The sequence below is a fragment of the Manis javanica genome, chromosome 4 (assembly GCF_040802235.1).
Source record: "Manis javanica isolate MJ-LG chromosome 4, MJ_LKY, whole genome shotgun sequence".
In the NCBI taxonomy this organism is placed as follows: domain Eukaryota; kingdom Metazoa; phylum Chordata; class Mammalia; order Pholidota; family Manidae; genus Manis; species Manis javanica.
Genome location: NC_133159.1, coordinates 171,286,717 through 171,302,644, shown reverse-complemented (window position 1 = coordinate 171,302,644; position 15,928 = coordinate 171,286,717). Strand labels below are relative to the sequence as shown.

The 15,928-nt window shown below is 40.5% G+C and overlaps 1 protein-coding gene and 1 non-coding gene across 2 annotated transcripts in view; both read left to right on the top strand.

The window, feature by feature from the left end:
* Window positions 1-2,961: 2,961 nt before the first annotated feature.
* The window catches only part of PRKCA (protein kinase C alpha), a 402,290-nt gene continuing 389,323 nt past the window's right edge, over window positions 2,962-15,928 (top strand). The window contains exons 1-2 of the mRNA XM_073235816.1: window positions 2,962-3,117; window positions 4,555-4,711. Coding sequence (XP_073091917.1) covers window positions 3,089-3,117; window positions 4,555-4,711 — 186 coding nt within the window. The 5' untranslated portion in view covers window positions 2,962-3,088. The remainder of the gene's footprint in view (window positions 3,118-4,554; window positions 4,712-15,928) is intronic.
* Window positions 6,356-6,546, top strand: LOC118968197 (U2 spliceosomal RNA). Its single transcript, XR_005055726.1, has one exon. It is a non-coding gene; the product is annotated as a U2 spliceosomal RNA (small nuclear RNA).

The window sequence follows — 15,928 nt, the reverse complement described above, 5'->3', positions numbered from 1 at the left end:
GCAATGGCCAAACAATATATAAAAATCAAACTCTGACCCATAATCTCTGTAACAACCAATCCAGGAAGCCAAGTCACAACCTCTGCAGCAATTGGCCCAACCAGGCCAGAGGAAACCAAATATGTTCTTCTAACCAATACCATAGGATGCGGGCTTCTACTTAGTCCACATCCATCTTCCCCATACCAACAGCTTCCAATCAGGACAGATTGAAATTTTCCCTTTCTGTCCACTATGAAGTTTTCCCTCTCCTCTAAATGGCTTTGAGTCTCTGCCAAGTGCACATGATGGTGGCTGACTTCCTTGCTGTAGCAAAAGCTCAGAATTAATAGCCTTTGCTTGTTCTCATTTGGGTGGTCTTGGCTTATAGCCACAGGTCTAAAGTTGCTTAAAACACAGCAGTTTAAGAGATGCTCTTGTCAGGCAGTGATTCTTTAATTATGCTTCTACTGAACATTGTGTTTATGATAAGAAGAAAGGTATAGTGCCACTACTGTAAAAGAATGGTGTTCCTTCGCCTTTTGTGATTAAATCACAACTTTCACACACACACAGAATTCCACCTTCCCCTTCTAGGGGGAAGGATTCTTGTTTGCTAGATCACTCCCAGGCTCTGCCTTATTATGGTGAATTCCCTCAGTGGGTGGAGAAGAGAGAAAACTAATGAACAGGGGGCCAAGTTGTTCTACATAATAAAAAGGTAGATGGAAAAAGAGAGAGTAACCAAACAGGCTGCGCATCAGGGAAAGAGACTTAGAGGAATCTGAAATTGAAGAGAGAACATTGTTGGCAGCAGCTGCCGATTGAGTGGTAGACATTGAGAGCAGGGATGACGGGGTGAGGGGTTCTTAATGCTGTTTGCTGAAAGATTTATGCCCTCACAGGAGGGAACTTTCTGGAAGGGAGGAAATGGTCTATATTTTATTTTAAGTGGTTGTTACTTGGGCACATGCAATTATCAAAATTCATTCAGTTCCACATTTAAGATCTGTGCATTCTGTTGTATGTTAATTATACCTCAATTTTAAAACAATGCCTTCCTTCCTTTCTTCTTCCCTCCATCCCTTCCTTCCTTTGTCCTTCTTTGCTTCCTTCCTTTAAATTCTGGTCAGAAGTCATAGGGAAGACCCGAATGGGGCAGTCATGGTGGCCCTTGTGAGAGGATGGCAGCTCAGTTTTGTTACAGAATTGCCTGCATACAAGGGATGGAGCAAACAAGCAAATACAGGGAGCAGAACAGGTCAGGATGCTTTTTAATCCAGAGAAGTAACAAACTGGAAAGAAAGAAAGCTCCGATGAAGCCAGTGGTATTGAGTTGGAAGGGAGATATCAGTACAGATTTCACATATATATAGAAACAGAAGTATGTATAGATATAAAGGTGTGTTCATGTACATATGTATGTTGCCTGTACATTCCTAAACTCCTAGCTCTCTCCGTGAACATAGCCTGGGCGTGGCAATACATCCAGTAGCAATGAGCATACCTAGTGTCTACACCTCGGTTTCTGAAAGGCATCAAGGCTCCTTGGAAAACTGGCCCATTCTAGGACAGGGACAGGAAAAGTACAAAAAAAGCCTGGAACATCATGTTGTGAAGAACAATTCAGACAATGCTCAAAGAATGATAGGGACATGTTAAAAGGACCCAGAAGTCATTTGAAGGGGTTCTCACTAGTCAAATATGGAACAATGTGAGTGTCAAAATAAGTAATGAGTTGTAATCCATTGACTAAAACAGGAATCAAATGAGTCTACATTCACAAAAATAAACATACTAACAAATATATGGGAAGATAAGAAAGTTCTCTTTTTTAACAGTAGAATGCCATCTAATTAATAACAGTAGGAATACTGGAGTCAGAAAATTGCCATTTGGAAATCATTATAGAACTTTTTTTTTCTGGCAAGAAATATCAATGGATGCTAAAACTAGGGGGTGTTCTTGGGACTGAGCAAACAAGCAAATGAGATGTTCATGTTGCCTTAAAAATGTCTTCCACATAAAATAATTATTCATTCCAAAGGGGAGAAAAAGAATTCATAGTGGAGGAACCTGGCAGACACCATCTTAATCAAATAATCAAAATTAATGCCACTATTAATGAGACAAATTAGCACTGTGTACCCCTAATAGTATGTGATGAGAAGAACATGGCATCTCTTCTGCAATAATCCTGCCAGAAACATGATGACCTGGGTTGTGTCATGAGAAAGTATTGCACATAACAACTTGAAAGACACGCAAAATGATTGTCCTGTAACCTTCAAAAAGACAAATTCCGTGAAAGGCAGAGAAAGAATGAGGGAGTCGGAGGAGACTGGCCAAGTGAGTTACAACGGGGTTCTCCGTCTCTAAGAGCCTGAGGGTATGTTTGCTGAAATCTAAATGGGGCCTCTTGGTACAAAGTACATGGAAGCTTCTTGTTCTATTCTTGGAAATTTTCTGTATGCTTGAAATTTGAAATGGTTTAAAAATATAACTACAAAAAGAAAAGCATGTGTGCCCTTTCTGTGGTTTCCTTGAGAGTACTCTTAATGAGAAACTGTCCTTCAACTGAACCATAGGAGGCCCCAACCTTTATTTGCCTCACCCCTAAAAATCAATGTCAGATAGAATTTTCTCAATTTTATGTTCATGTGTGTGTGTGTAACACATGTATATACAAATACATACATGTATGAAGAAAAGCAATATGTGTATACATATATACTATATTATATATGCTCTTTTAGATCATTGACATCTAGCTCCAACTTGCCTGCTATAAACTTTGGAAAATAATGCAAAAATAATAACAGGAAAATGAAGAAACAACTAAATCAAACTTAGTCTGATGGCTTTTGGGGGGAGTCATACATATTTGGGGTTTGGTGTTTATTTTTGTTGTTTTGGCTAGTAAGATGTTCCTTTGTTTGATAATTAAATACAGGATAATGGATGGTAATATGCACAACTAATAAATTATAACTATTCTAAGTCCTGAATGCTTTGCCGCTTAAACATGACTGAGAATTAGAAGATGTTTCCAGAATTCTTCCAAAAACACACATGGATCTAAGGAAAAGGCTTTGTGGTGAGCCTTAAAATGAGAAGCAACTGTTCACCTGCCAGCCTGTGAGTTACTGTTCTGATAACTTTAGTCCCACCGGGCTGAACTGTAGCCCGATCTATATTCCCCTCCATATGGTTCAACTCATACTAATTTATGACAATAATCAGGGAGCTGGCTGATAATCGATGTTAAATGATATTTTAAAGACACATTTAAGCCTTCCACTAGCGTCTAATTTGGCAGAGCAAATGAAAAATCCAAGGAATTTGGCAAATCATGTGGTTGTTTTATAATGGGGTTTATACTCGCCACTGAAGATTAGCCAACCCTAGGATTTAATGTTGCCCTTAGTTTATTATGTTTTATAAACCATGAACATAGACATTTAGATTGAAGAATACATACAGCATTTGTTTCATAAGAAACATAGGATTTTGTATTATAAGAAACATAGGATTTTGTATTAGAAACTCTTAATGACTTTATATCCTTTCCTGCTTTACTTTGTAAATTAACCTATAGAGACCTAGACTCAGAGTCCAAGGTTTTGTACTTCTGCAATAACGTTGCATCATATGTCCAAAACTTTATTTCACAAGCAGAGACTTTGACCATAACGTTAAACATTTAGCAACAGTTTAGATTTGGGAGAAAAAAAAAAAGAACCAACTTTGATATTGCCTCCCTGGGTTGGGATTCTAGCCAATATCCACCAACAAGCTTCTAGTGGAAAAGTGCCTATTCTCCTATGATAGCAAAATCTATCAGGTAACTATGCATACATTTACAGAGGGGCTCAGGGAACAAGTCACAGTCCTTAATGAATATGATTAAATACGTCTAGAAATATTAAGTCAGCAGCGAGATATCTTTGTGTGTATTCTGGGATCCCCTACATGCAGGGGATGTAGTTTTGAAGAAACTAATATCTTTATATACTGCAATTTGTATCTTTATCTAGAGTAGTTATTCTTAACCTTGGCTGCATATGCTTTCTCAGACTGTCTTTAAAAAATAGAAAAATTGCACAGAATTTCTGAGAATAGGGTTCAAGCACTGGCAATTTTTTAAAAGTGCCCAGGTAATTATGATTGCTCCAAGGGTTAAGACCCACTGATTCAGCATGCTGATAGTTACCTAAGTCAAGTTCAGCTGATTGGCTTCCTCCAGATACATTCTCTCTTGCCCAAGTGAGACCACTTTCTCTACTTTCTGTATTGTGTGATTCCTTGGTCTCTAGTGAAGTAACCTCCTGGGTTCCATGAATTCATTCATTCTTTTACAAACATTTACTAAGTCTTTGCTAAGCTGTACTTTTTGGTGGATGCTGGAATTAAAGAAATACACAAGACTTGACTGTTGCCTTTAAGGAGTTCACAGTTTACTAGGATTGAGATACAATGCTACAAATAAAAAAAGAAAGGCTAAGGTACTTACTCTCCTTGGAAACAATTGCAGAAACTTCAGAGAGGCCATTTCATTTGTATTATGTCTTACAGAACCTTGAGTTTGGCAGTTCAGAGGGAATGCAGTGGAGTGAGTGTGATGCTGAGGAGGAGGATACTCCAGAGGCGCCGAAACAAGGAGGCACATACCCGCCTGATGTGTTCCCAGCAGCTGCGAACAGCTCGATGCTGCTGCAGCAGAATATTCCAGGTGAGAAATAGTGGGAAATGAGGCTCCAGAATGGGTAGGCTTTAGATGACAAAGGCTCTGATAAGTCATGTTTAGGAGTTCGAATTCATCCTGAAGGCAGCGAAAAGGAAGACCAAGGTAATTTGTTTTTCAGAAAAACTACCGACAGCGGCATAGGAGACAGATGTCATAAAAGGGATTGAAAAAAGAAAAACCTTGGCAGGTTCAAACTAAACCCACCCTCCCTCTCCCTTTCCAAACCAACTTTGCATTCTGTGGTGTTGGTGAATGGGAGACTTTGTACGAAATGAGTGGCATGAAATGGGCCACGTGTGCACCTGGCCATGAGGAATGAGAACATGAGCTGCTCCCCTGAAACATGCATTGTGGAGAGGGATTTTACCTCTCAAATCATGGCCTGAGATGCGGGGAGAATCGAGTCCCAGCAGAGGGCTAAGGACAGTATTCCAAAACTAGAGGGGATTTTGCTGGACAGAATGGCCAACCCAGAAGCTCAGGTTTCAAACTGGATCTGGAGAAAAGCAACCCAGACAGAGTTGTGCTTTCAAGTCTGTGGACGAGAATGTGAATCAAATAGCAGAAGGGAGTGTGGTTCTTTGGAGGATGGCTCCGTGAGGGAGGAAGACAAGCCCATGCCGTAGAGGGAGTGTGGTGTCCTGTTTGAGGACAGAGGTCTTACTCGGAGCACTTGGGTTTGAGTCCTGACTGCCTCTTCCTCTCCGTGATATCTTAGGCAAGGAACCTTCTGCAGTCACATATGCATCTCTAACTTGGGGGTGAAAATAAAACCTACTTCAAATGCTAGCTGGAAGGATTAAGTTAGAATGCATGCAGAGTACTTGCACATTACTTGGCTGAGGGCTTGATGGAATTCAGCTCTCATTAACATTCTTCTTCTCATTAATACTAACGACTCAGGTGTCTTACACCAAAGTACTAATTCGTTAGGGAATTCCTAAAGAAAACCGTAGACTTTTATAGGATTTCCATTAGATGTGGTGAATTGATGCTTATTACTAGAAAACACAAAAGAACAAGAGAAAGAGTGACTACATAGTCTTCCATCATTTATATTTTATCTCCTACCTTTTGGACATTTAGGTGGTATCTTCACCCTTGTGAATGATGCCATAGTTATGATCTTTTTACAAAATCTTTGAATAAATTATTTCCTTAGGATTTTAGTTCTAGGTGAGGAATTACTTGGATCAAAGGCAAACATTTACAAGGAGCTCGATACATATTGCTTGGTTGCCTTCCAGAAAGGTTAGTTCAGTTTATTGTCTGACCTTCTCAATGTTTCAGAAGATTCTAAAACATAGTATAATGTTAACAATTGACAGAGAGCTCAATTATTTAATTTTTAGTTCCTTTCTGGCTTATTTAGAAAAAAAATTATACTCACAGTGAAAAAGGTAAAACAGACTTCAAGAAGATGAAATTGAAGGTCAGCTAGACAATAATAAAAGCAACTAGCTGTCCAAATGCATTTCAGGGCTTGAATCCAGGAAGATACATCCCAAGTTGCAAGAGTTGTAAATCTTTATTTACATCTGCCACCAATCAATGTCATCAATCTTTACAATATAGTATGGAAAGGAATATAATCCAAAAAATGACCATTTTGTTTACAAAAATATGTACATCACTTCTTGGCCTTTTGGCTAAGATTGTGTGTAGTATATGTTCTTGCCAGTTTAATATCTGATATGTTCTCTATCCAAGGGCAATATATTATATGGATTTTTAGAGCAGGGAGATGGAATAGGAGCTTGCTCCGTCCACTTCATGCATCAACCTGGTATTGCAGTGCCTCCAGGAACCGTGCAGCAAAACAAAACACAACAAAAAATACGTACAATATTGTAATACTGTAAAGAATATATATAGAAAACTGCTGAAAGCTAATATGCCAAAATATTAAGTGTATTTTAGTTAGGAGATTTTTTTTTTCTTGTTTTCTCTATTTCTCCATTTTATATAATGTGTTTGTATCACTTTATGGTTTATGGTAGAAGAAAAAAGGAATTTTTTTAATGATAAAGATATTCATGAAAACACTGGAGGAAAAGCAACAGATTATGAAAACCAAGTATCACTAAGTTTGACATAAATCCACATCCCAGTGGCATGAATTGTGATACAATGTGGTTTATGTACACTTAGATGAATGTGAGATTATCACTAAAGACTTGGGCCCTCTTCCAACAGGTCACAACAAATTAAGCCCAGTTATGTTTTTGACAATTTAACAGGGAAGTAGGTAAGAGAAAAGTGCTTTTCTTATAATGTATGCCTCCATTTTAGCAAAACATTCGATGACATTATCTTTTGAAGGTGTCCTGGGGAGTGAGAAGCTGAAATGTGTGTTGACTACAGCACTACTAGTTGATTTAGCAGCTGCTTGTACAAACTCTACATGAAAAGTTCTACTCAGTAGCTCTAATATGAGTCAACTAAAACCCATGTGGCTTTATTAGCTCTAATATGTTTGGATTAGGTGAGAGTAAAGGAAGGCTTGGAGAATGATTCACTGTTTTTAAGAGACTAAGGCATAAATCTGTCCCATGAATATGATCTATTGCTTTTTTTGTTTTAAATTTAAATCTTTAAATTTAAAGTCAGTATGGACATTCAACAACATTGATTTATATGGACCCCTCAAGAAGATCACAGATTTTAAGAAGCAATCTTAAAGCATCTCATTATATGAACATGCACAAACACATCCAGGACCTTTACAGATGACTTCCCTTTTCTCCTAGGTGAAAATAAATGTGACTGACTACTTAACCTGTCAAGTGTATTCATGACTTTTCCTTTTTCTACATGTTCTCATATTAGTTTCCTTCAATATAGCATGCCCTCCTTCATATACTTTCCCTGATCCCAAATCTTTGCACTTATCTACTAATGTCCTAGAACTAAGTTTCCTTGCACTAATAGATAAGAATACATTCCTCTATTCACTCAGCCCATTATTTGAAAAGCTGATAATTTAGAAACTTTTTTCAAGAAGAAAACCATAAAATTCTATCCTTGTCCTATTCTAGTCAATATTTTCAACAAGTTGAAGACTAAACAACTTCTACAAATTTTCAGATGTTGCACAGCTGAGAGAATACAGAGTTGATCACAAAAGCTCAGCACATCAGCCAGAAACTCAGGATAAATTTCGCAAGATCGATGTAAACCTCAGTGTGTAGGTTGATTAAGTAGAGGACAGAACAGTTCCAGCTTAAAGAAGTTCCAGATGTTTCCACTGACCCCAAGGTTAGTCTGATCTAGTAGTGACATCACTGGGAAGTAACTGAATTATTCAAACACATAGACAACTCTGATCTTGGACACAATTGCTTCTTTATATTGTGCTAGTCAGACCAAAGTTTGGCCATCATTGAGGAGCCCATTGAAAAGCCAGACCTCTGAAAGGCAATAAAAAATCTGAAAGTCATGGAATAGGATAATAATTCAGAGAATCTTGGATGTTTTTACCCTAGAGAGAAGACTTAGAAAACTGTCTCCAAATATTTCAAGACCCATTACATGGAAGAAGTTTTAAACTTGTTTTGAGTTGTTCCTGAGGGCAAAACTTGGATTAATGAGGAGCATTTATAGGGAAGAAGGATTCAGTGTATGAAATAAATGTTAAATCATTAAATATTTTCAGCAATGGAACAGGTTTCTTCAAAAAATGGTGTCTTGTCATTGGTAACAGTGAGTTTCTGGGTCCTTGGAGTTCAGCTGATGATCATCCCAAAGAATGTATCGGAACACTCTTCTGCTTAGATATTCCATGGCTCCCCATTAAAATTAGAATAAAACACGAACTCCTCACCATAGTCTTTAAAGCCCTGCATGATCTAGCCCCTGCCAACCTGTGTTCTCAACTCTCTCCCCTTTCCTGCTTTCGTCCATTTATTCACTTATTCTGTGACTATTCTTAAAGGATGGCTATGTGCCAGGATAGCTGTGAACAAAGCCAACAAAAATCTCTGCCCTAGAGACAAATAATAATAATAATCACATAGATGAAGTGCTATAAGAAAAATAAATAGGGTAAGAGGAATAGTGATGATGGAAGGAAGTGCTACTTTATTTTATTTATTGTTTTGAAAGGATAGTATTTCTTTTTTTAATTGAAGTGTATTCAATCCACAATATTGTATTGGTTTCAAGTATACAACACATTATGAAATCCTCATCCCAAGTTCAACAGTTACACACATTATGAAATCCTCATCCCATAGTGCAAGTAGTATCTGTCAACATAGGAAGATGTTTCAGAATCATTGACTATATTCTCCAGGCTGTACCACCATCCCCATGACCAACTTATATTATGATTGAGATTCTTGTGCCCCTTTACCCCCTTCACTCTCCCCATGCACCCACTGCAACCCCTCCCCCATGGTCACCACCAGTAGGAAGTGCTATTTTAAATAGGACAATCATGGCAGGCCTCTCTGAGGAGGTGACATTAGACCAGACACCTGAAGGAAGAGCCGGGGTGAGGACCTCAGAGGAAGCATCAAGGACAAAGCACCAGGTCTGGAAGGTGATGGCCATGTCCAAGGAACAGGCCGGTGAGGCTGGAGGGGAATGAGCAAGGAGTGAGTGAGGTCAGAGAGGTAGAGAGAGATCAGTGAGGTGAGGGGCAATGTGTGGGGCCTTGTTGGCCATGGTCAGGATGCAAATTTCACTGAGCAATGTGGAAAGAAGCCCTAGAAGGTTCCGAGCAGAGATGTGATATAATCTGAATTTTTCAAAGGACCCTTCTGGGGGCTGTGGGGGAATATTCTGTAGGTACAATCAAGGAGACCAATAACTTGGGCTTTCTAGAAGCAGTCGCTGAGACAATGTGGGGTGTAAAAGGTTTATGAGGAACAGGAACCAACACTTGTGAAGGTAGAAGAAGAAGAAGCAAGCTTCACAGAGAAAAAGTTGAACTGAATGTAAACCCAGCAAGTTGGGGCTACTTGGTGGGGAGCCCTAGAGCAAGTGTCCTGAAATGACCGGGACACAGTTGCCCAGGAAGGGCAAGACCTCAGGCAAGGCAGCTCTCCACAGCTAAGGCAGACCCCAGAGGGGGTGACAGCAGGAGGCTATGTACTGGCCACACTCCCCACAGGTGCTTCCCTGAAGGAAGATTCGGTTGTGCATCTCTATTACCATCACAGAGGTGGATGCAGAGACTGCCAGAGTTTCTCCCTTATTCGTTTTAGTCTAAACATAACCCCAAGTCTAATGTGAGCTAATGGCTTCCCAGTTGGATACTACATTTCCCAGACTCCCTTGCAGCTAGTTATGGCCATGTGACCACATCTTGACCAATGGGATGTGAGTGGAAGTGATATGTTCACACCAAGGTTGCATCCTTACAAAGAAAGCTGCACTACACACACACAAACACACACACTCAGTCACTTTTTTTCCCTCCCTTGCTGTCAGGCTAGAATAAAAGGAGTAGTGCTGAGCCTGCTTCAACATGAAGAAAAGAAAAATGCCTTAAAGAATGCTGGAGACACAAGATAGAATCTGGTTCCCTGAGTGTCCTCACAGTATAGAGCCTTCTACCTTTTGGCTATTGGAGAATAAGTAGCTATCTTATTTGAACTACTGTATTTTTAGCTAGGATGATATTTTTGTGCCAACACCTTAGCTAAGACCCTAACTACTGCTGAGGCAATTGTAATAGTCCATGTTTGCATAAGGATGATAGTAATGGAAGTGGTGAGCAGGGATCAGATTCTATTTCATTTGGAAGAAACAGTTTTGCATATGGATGTTATATGAGTCCAGAAAGAGAGCAGAGTCAAAAATGACCCAAACTGTAAGCCTCAGCAACTGGGGAAATAGAAATGCCACTTATTGCAAAGGTGACACAATGAAGGGGTTGATTTTGAGGTTGGTGCATAGAACCAAAAGCTTAGTTTTTTACCTAATAGATTTGGGAAACCTACAAGTGCCAAGTTGGATGTAAGAATCTGCAGTTGAAGAGATAAATATGAGCTGGTGAGATGAATCTGGGAGTATATAGATGGTTTTTAAACCCAGTCTTGTTTCTTTTCTGAGGCATGCCAGAGTGTTTGCACTTGTCTCTGCTTAGAAAACTCTTCTCTCAGACATTTGTGTTGCCTTCCCTCTTGGTGCCTCTGCCTTCTACAAACGTGACTAAAATGCCACCCTGACCCCATTAATGAGGTACCGCACTGCCCTGCTTTACCTCCTCCTCACATTTACCAGCATGTGAAATTACCTTTATTAATTTCCTTATGTATTTATTGTCCACCATCCTACCTGGAGTGCAGGCGCCTGGAGGACTGACTCTGTCTTCACCTGTAGCATGCACAGCACCTAAAACAGTGTCTGACACAGTCAGTGCTCCACAAAGAGCCATCCGCTGACTGATGGATGTAAAAAAGAGTAAAGGAACATGGCCATTCAAAGCCATTTCCCTGGCAACACTCATCAACTGGAGGTTCACCTCTGCTGGTAAATCTCTTTGGAAGTGCGAATGCTTCCTGAAAAGTTAAGCCTCATCAATATTGTAACAAAAATTAATTTAATCGGAATATTATATTAATACACACACACACATCAGATAGAGCAGCATTCAAGAAATAAACATTTGGTTGAAATGGGAAGAGAATCTGGAAGGGGAGTACATAGGCCTGGGTGGGAGCTAGAACAAGACTGTGTGACTGGCCCACAGAGGGAAAGAAGCAGAAAAGAAATGACCAGGGCATGTCTCTTGAAGCTGTGTGCTGAGCCTGAGTTAGAAGGTCAAGGGGGCCATCGAATTGTGTCTGAACTTCTTTCAAATTCATTTCTTTTTAACAAGCCAATACAGTTTATTACTTAATGCATGTCTTCAGCCAGTAGTGTGATGGGGTTTCACGTGACTATAAATGGAGGAGAATTTACTACACCTCTTAATCTGTTTTCTTCCACATACAGATGTTGGCCCTTGAGATGTATTTATCAAGCTCATTACTTTTTGGCAAGCATAAAAATCTCCTGCCCTCATTTAATGTTGTTTGAAAAAAACACCATGACTGAAACTAGATTAGAGTAATGATAATAACAGAAAATATATTATATCTTGAAATGTACATACATTTTAGTCCCAAGATGTCAGTGTGAGCTGTGCCCTGGCCAGCTTGCTACTGTAGGGGGGAAATTATATTTTCCTTCTGGTCCTCTTAGCCGGGGCTTCAGTGACAGAAGACAGATCAACAAGAGAAAAGCATTCACATGGATTTGAATTTTAGGTGGCATGGAGACCCAAAGAAGTGGTTAGGCCTGATTGTTTTTATGCTAGGTTTGAGGAAGAGTGGAAAGGGTGATGGGAAAACATGATAGACCAAAAGGATAAGAGGAAACAACACCTGTCCCTTCAGATTCCTCTTTCAGCCACCTGGTCCTAGAGATGGGGTGGCCCTGACTGTAGGGTACATGGAGGGCACTGCTCCCAGGAGAGTCTCATGACTGGCTGCATGGGAAGTGCAGAAAGTCTTTCCCGCACAAGCTGTTTGTCAAACACTTTCAGCTTAAAATATTCAGTATGTTGGGGTGCCATATTTTGGGGTAGTGTCCTGAACCTCTTCACTGTAGTGCTTTACTTTTCCACCAGTGTGAAAACCAGGGACAGAGAAGAGTAGTTACCTCCATCTGAAACCATCATGAGCTGCTCTTTTTTCAAAGGAGACATTCTGTGCTAGTCTCTGGTCGTGCAGACGCTGCAGGGAGGCAGGTCCCCCAGCCTGGTCAACCATCTTTGAGAACGCTGTTCTGGAAGGACCTCTAGTTTGTCCCGAATTTTGATTCAGATGAGCACAATTGGCTGCTGGTTCTATCTGGCCTTCTGGGTTCAGACCTAGATCATTCCCAACTATCTCATTTGCTCTTTTAGGTGGAGATAGACTGAGGAAGGAAAAAGAGGTGAAAAAGAAGGAGAAGGGATTTGTATATGCATCATCTCTCCTCACCATTGCACATGAGAGAATTTTCACTTGGTGGGAAGCTCTCCTTGTGGAATTCCCATATATAAGAAGTTCAGATATTCATTCATCCTTTCCCTGTGAGTGTTGAAGGACTGTTGTACAGTTATTAGAATCTACATTCACAGGATAAAAATTATTTCTGTGGTGCAAAATGTAATTGGTGAGAGGTAAACTACTATCTCATCTCTGATCACCGTGATTCTCCTCCTCAAAGTCAATCGTTATTACCACCTTCTTGAGTGTCCTTCTAGACATATTCTATGCTCATTATATTTGCTATGCTGTTCTTTTCACAGCAATGTCAGCATATTATACATACTTTAATCATATTTATTTCTCTTAACAACATGTTTTGGTGATCATCCATGTCTGTGCATATGGATTTGCCTTATTTTTCAAAGAGCTGCATGGTATGCCCATTGTACGGATTTATCATCATCTAAACTAGTATCCTAGTGTTGGGCATTTAACTTGTTTGCATTCTCTATTACAAACAGTGGTGCTGCTAGGAATATCTTAATACACATTTCCTTGGCATGTGTATAAATATATCCATAACATGAATTCATAAAATGGAATCACAACAGTGTATGCATTTTAAATTTGAGTTATTCTCAAGTTGCTTTCTATTGGAATTTGGCAGAGATTCTGGAATTGCCTTTCACTGAGAAGTTAACAATTTCACACCCACCAATGATTTATAGAAACACTGGCTGTTTAACTCATGTCTCCGTGGATATTTCCTTCAGTGAACACCAGATGGCGGAACAGACCCTAACATGTATGCCAAGCATGACTTAAAGATGAGCTGAAAAAGACAAGCCTCATTTTACTTACGTAGATTCAGTAGATGCATTTGGCAGACCAGTTGTACATTAATGAATCTCTATAGATAGAGATGTTTCATTTCATCAGTAATAGCAGATGGTAGTCTGTGATTTTTTTTCCTTTACTTGAGAAAAAGCTAAAATGACCCTCATCTTTTGCTCCATAATTCTCCATTACCCAAAGACTGCCTTTTCTTCAGCTAAATGGAAAGATGTGTGAATGGTATAGAGAACACAAGTTAGCGATAATAACTCTTGGAGTTGCATTTATGTGTGAAAGTGACTTATTTAGTTCATGTTGCTGCAACAAGAAAATGTATGAACATATGTACATCACATAAGAATATTTCTTCAAGCAAATAGAAATGAATAATTGAAGTTGATGTATTTACTAAGATAAGGCTTCCATTTGGCCGAACACCAGCAACTAATTTCACACCAGGATTACTTTTTTTTTTTCCTAGAGAGTGTGCTATCTGAACAGAATAAATCCGATTAGAATTGTACCTGTGTTGAAACTTACGAGTATTCTTTTTTAAGTTATTAAGGATCCTGAAGTAACAGATAAGAATCCTGGAGAAGCTCACCCATCCCTTCATCCTTCTACTACAATAAAAGAGGCTTCATATAACTGCTTGAGAAGAGACTTCAAACACTTTCCATGCCATTGTTGCTATTGTGGGATTGGTTGCTTGTCAAAGATCTTTTTTATTTTTCAACATTCCTGACCAGGGATTTTTTTGTTCACTGAGTTTACCAGGCTTTGATCGTTACAAGCAGAAGATGAGCTAGCAGATCACATATTGGAGTCTTGACTATCCAGGACAAAGAGGTGTACAGAGACTCCAGGAACTGGCAAAACAAAAGGACAGGTCAGCAGGTGCATGAGGGTTCTGCCTGTGAGCATTCTTTGCCACCTGCTGCTGTGCCCAGCCAGTGGTCCCCGTAGCTGCTAACAAAATCATGACAATTCAGAGCTCCACTAGGTCTGCCCTGGGAAGTCAGTGAAGTCTCCAGGGGAAAGAAAAGAATGTTCTTACCTGAACTCCTCATTGGCCTGGACTCATTCCTGGCTTCTCTATAGTTGGACTAAAGCAACAGGATAGCAATTTAGGGATGGCTGCTCTAAGCACATCAGGGCACATTTGCGGAGCAGATGCAGTGGCACCAAGTTCAAGGGAACCCCCTAAGTGCCTCCTACTAGCAGTGTGGGTTTCAACCAGACCATCCCAACAAGCTTCCTAAAAAGTGCAGATGATAAAGCAATCACAATTTCCATAAGCTCTCACAGGTGATGCAGTATCTGAGAGATTGGGCTAACACGGGGGCTGGGGTGGAAAAACAGCAGAAGAAACAGCCACACTCAGCTCCTGGCCCAGAAATCACCTGCTTCTCCTCCCAGCTCTGGCTCCACAAGCCACTCCCATTCTTCAATCTGCTTATTGGTGCACAGGTCCTACTGTGTGCCAGGCATGAGGCTGAGTGCTTTCCATACTTTATCTTGTATAATACTCACAATTCTGTGACATAAATATTAGTATCCCCCTTTCTCGGATGCAGAAACTGAGGCTCTCAGTATGGTTAAGTACCTTGCCCAAGGTTATGACATAGAGCTGGGATTCAGACTCAGGCCTTCTAACTCCAGACCTGCCCTCTGAACCCCTCACCCTTGCTCTTCAAAGTGGAGGCCCCAGAGCAGGGATATTGGCAGCAGCAGGAGGTATCAGTAATCACCTGGAGTTGTAAAAAATGCAATCTCCAGTCCCTCTGCCACGCTCCACCCTGAAAGAGAATCTGCATTTTAACAAGCTCCCGGGGAGATTCATGTACTTATTAATCTAGGGAGGAAACAGCTAGCTCCAGGCTTGCTCCCCAATACTGTGCCTCTCCCCCACTTCCACTCCCAGTCCACGTCCATCCCTGGGGACCGGGAGTGCTGGAGGGAGGGAACGGGATGGGACAGACGTGCAACTGATGGATGAGATCATATACTATGAGTAGCAGGGTCGGAATCGGGTGCCCAGCTGAGTCTCGTTACTTCCAGAGATGTAACGACTTCTGTTACTATTTCCCAAGCCTGGCAGTGTTTCATGATGTTAATGGGCTTCCACACTCCTCCCTCTAATGTTTCTCTTCAGTGCTTGAATTGCCACCAGGGCAAAGCCACCTACTACTGGCCTCTGTTTCTCAGAGACTTTTAAGCTGTAGAGCCCATTTCAGTGCAGACCTTGTCCCTTTAATAAGCGAGTTGGAACTTAAGCTCTGACTGAGGATGGCTATCCAGTCCTGGAATCCGAGCTCTACTGTTGGGGCAGGGGTTAGCCATGGTGCAGTGCTAAGGCCTTCACCCTGTGTCAGCCCAGGTCTAGAGGCTCTTCTAAAAC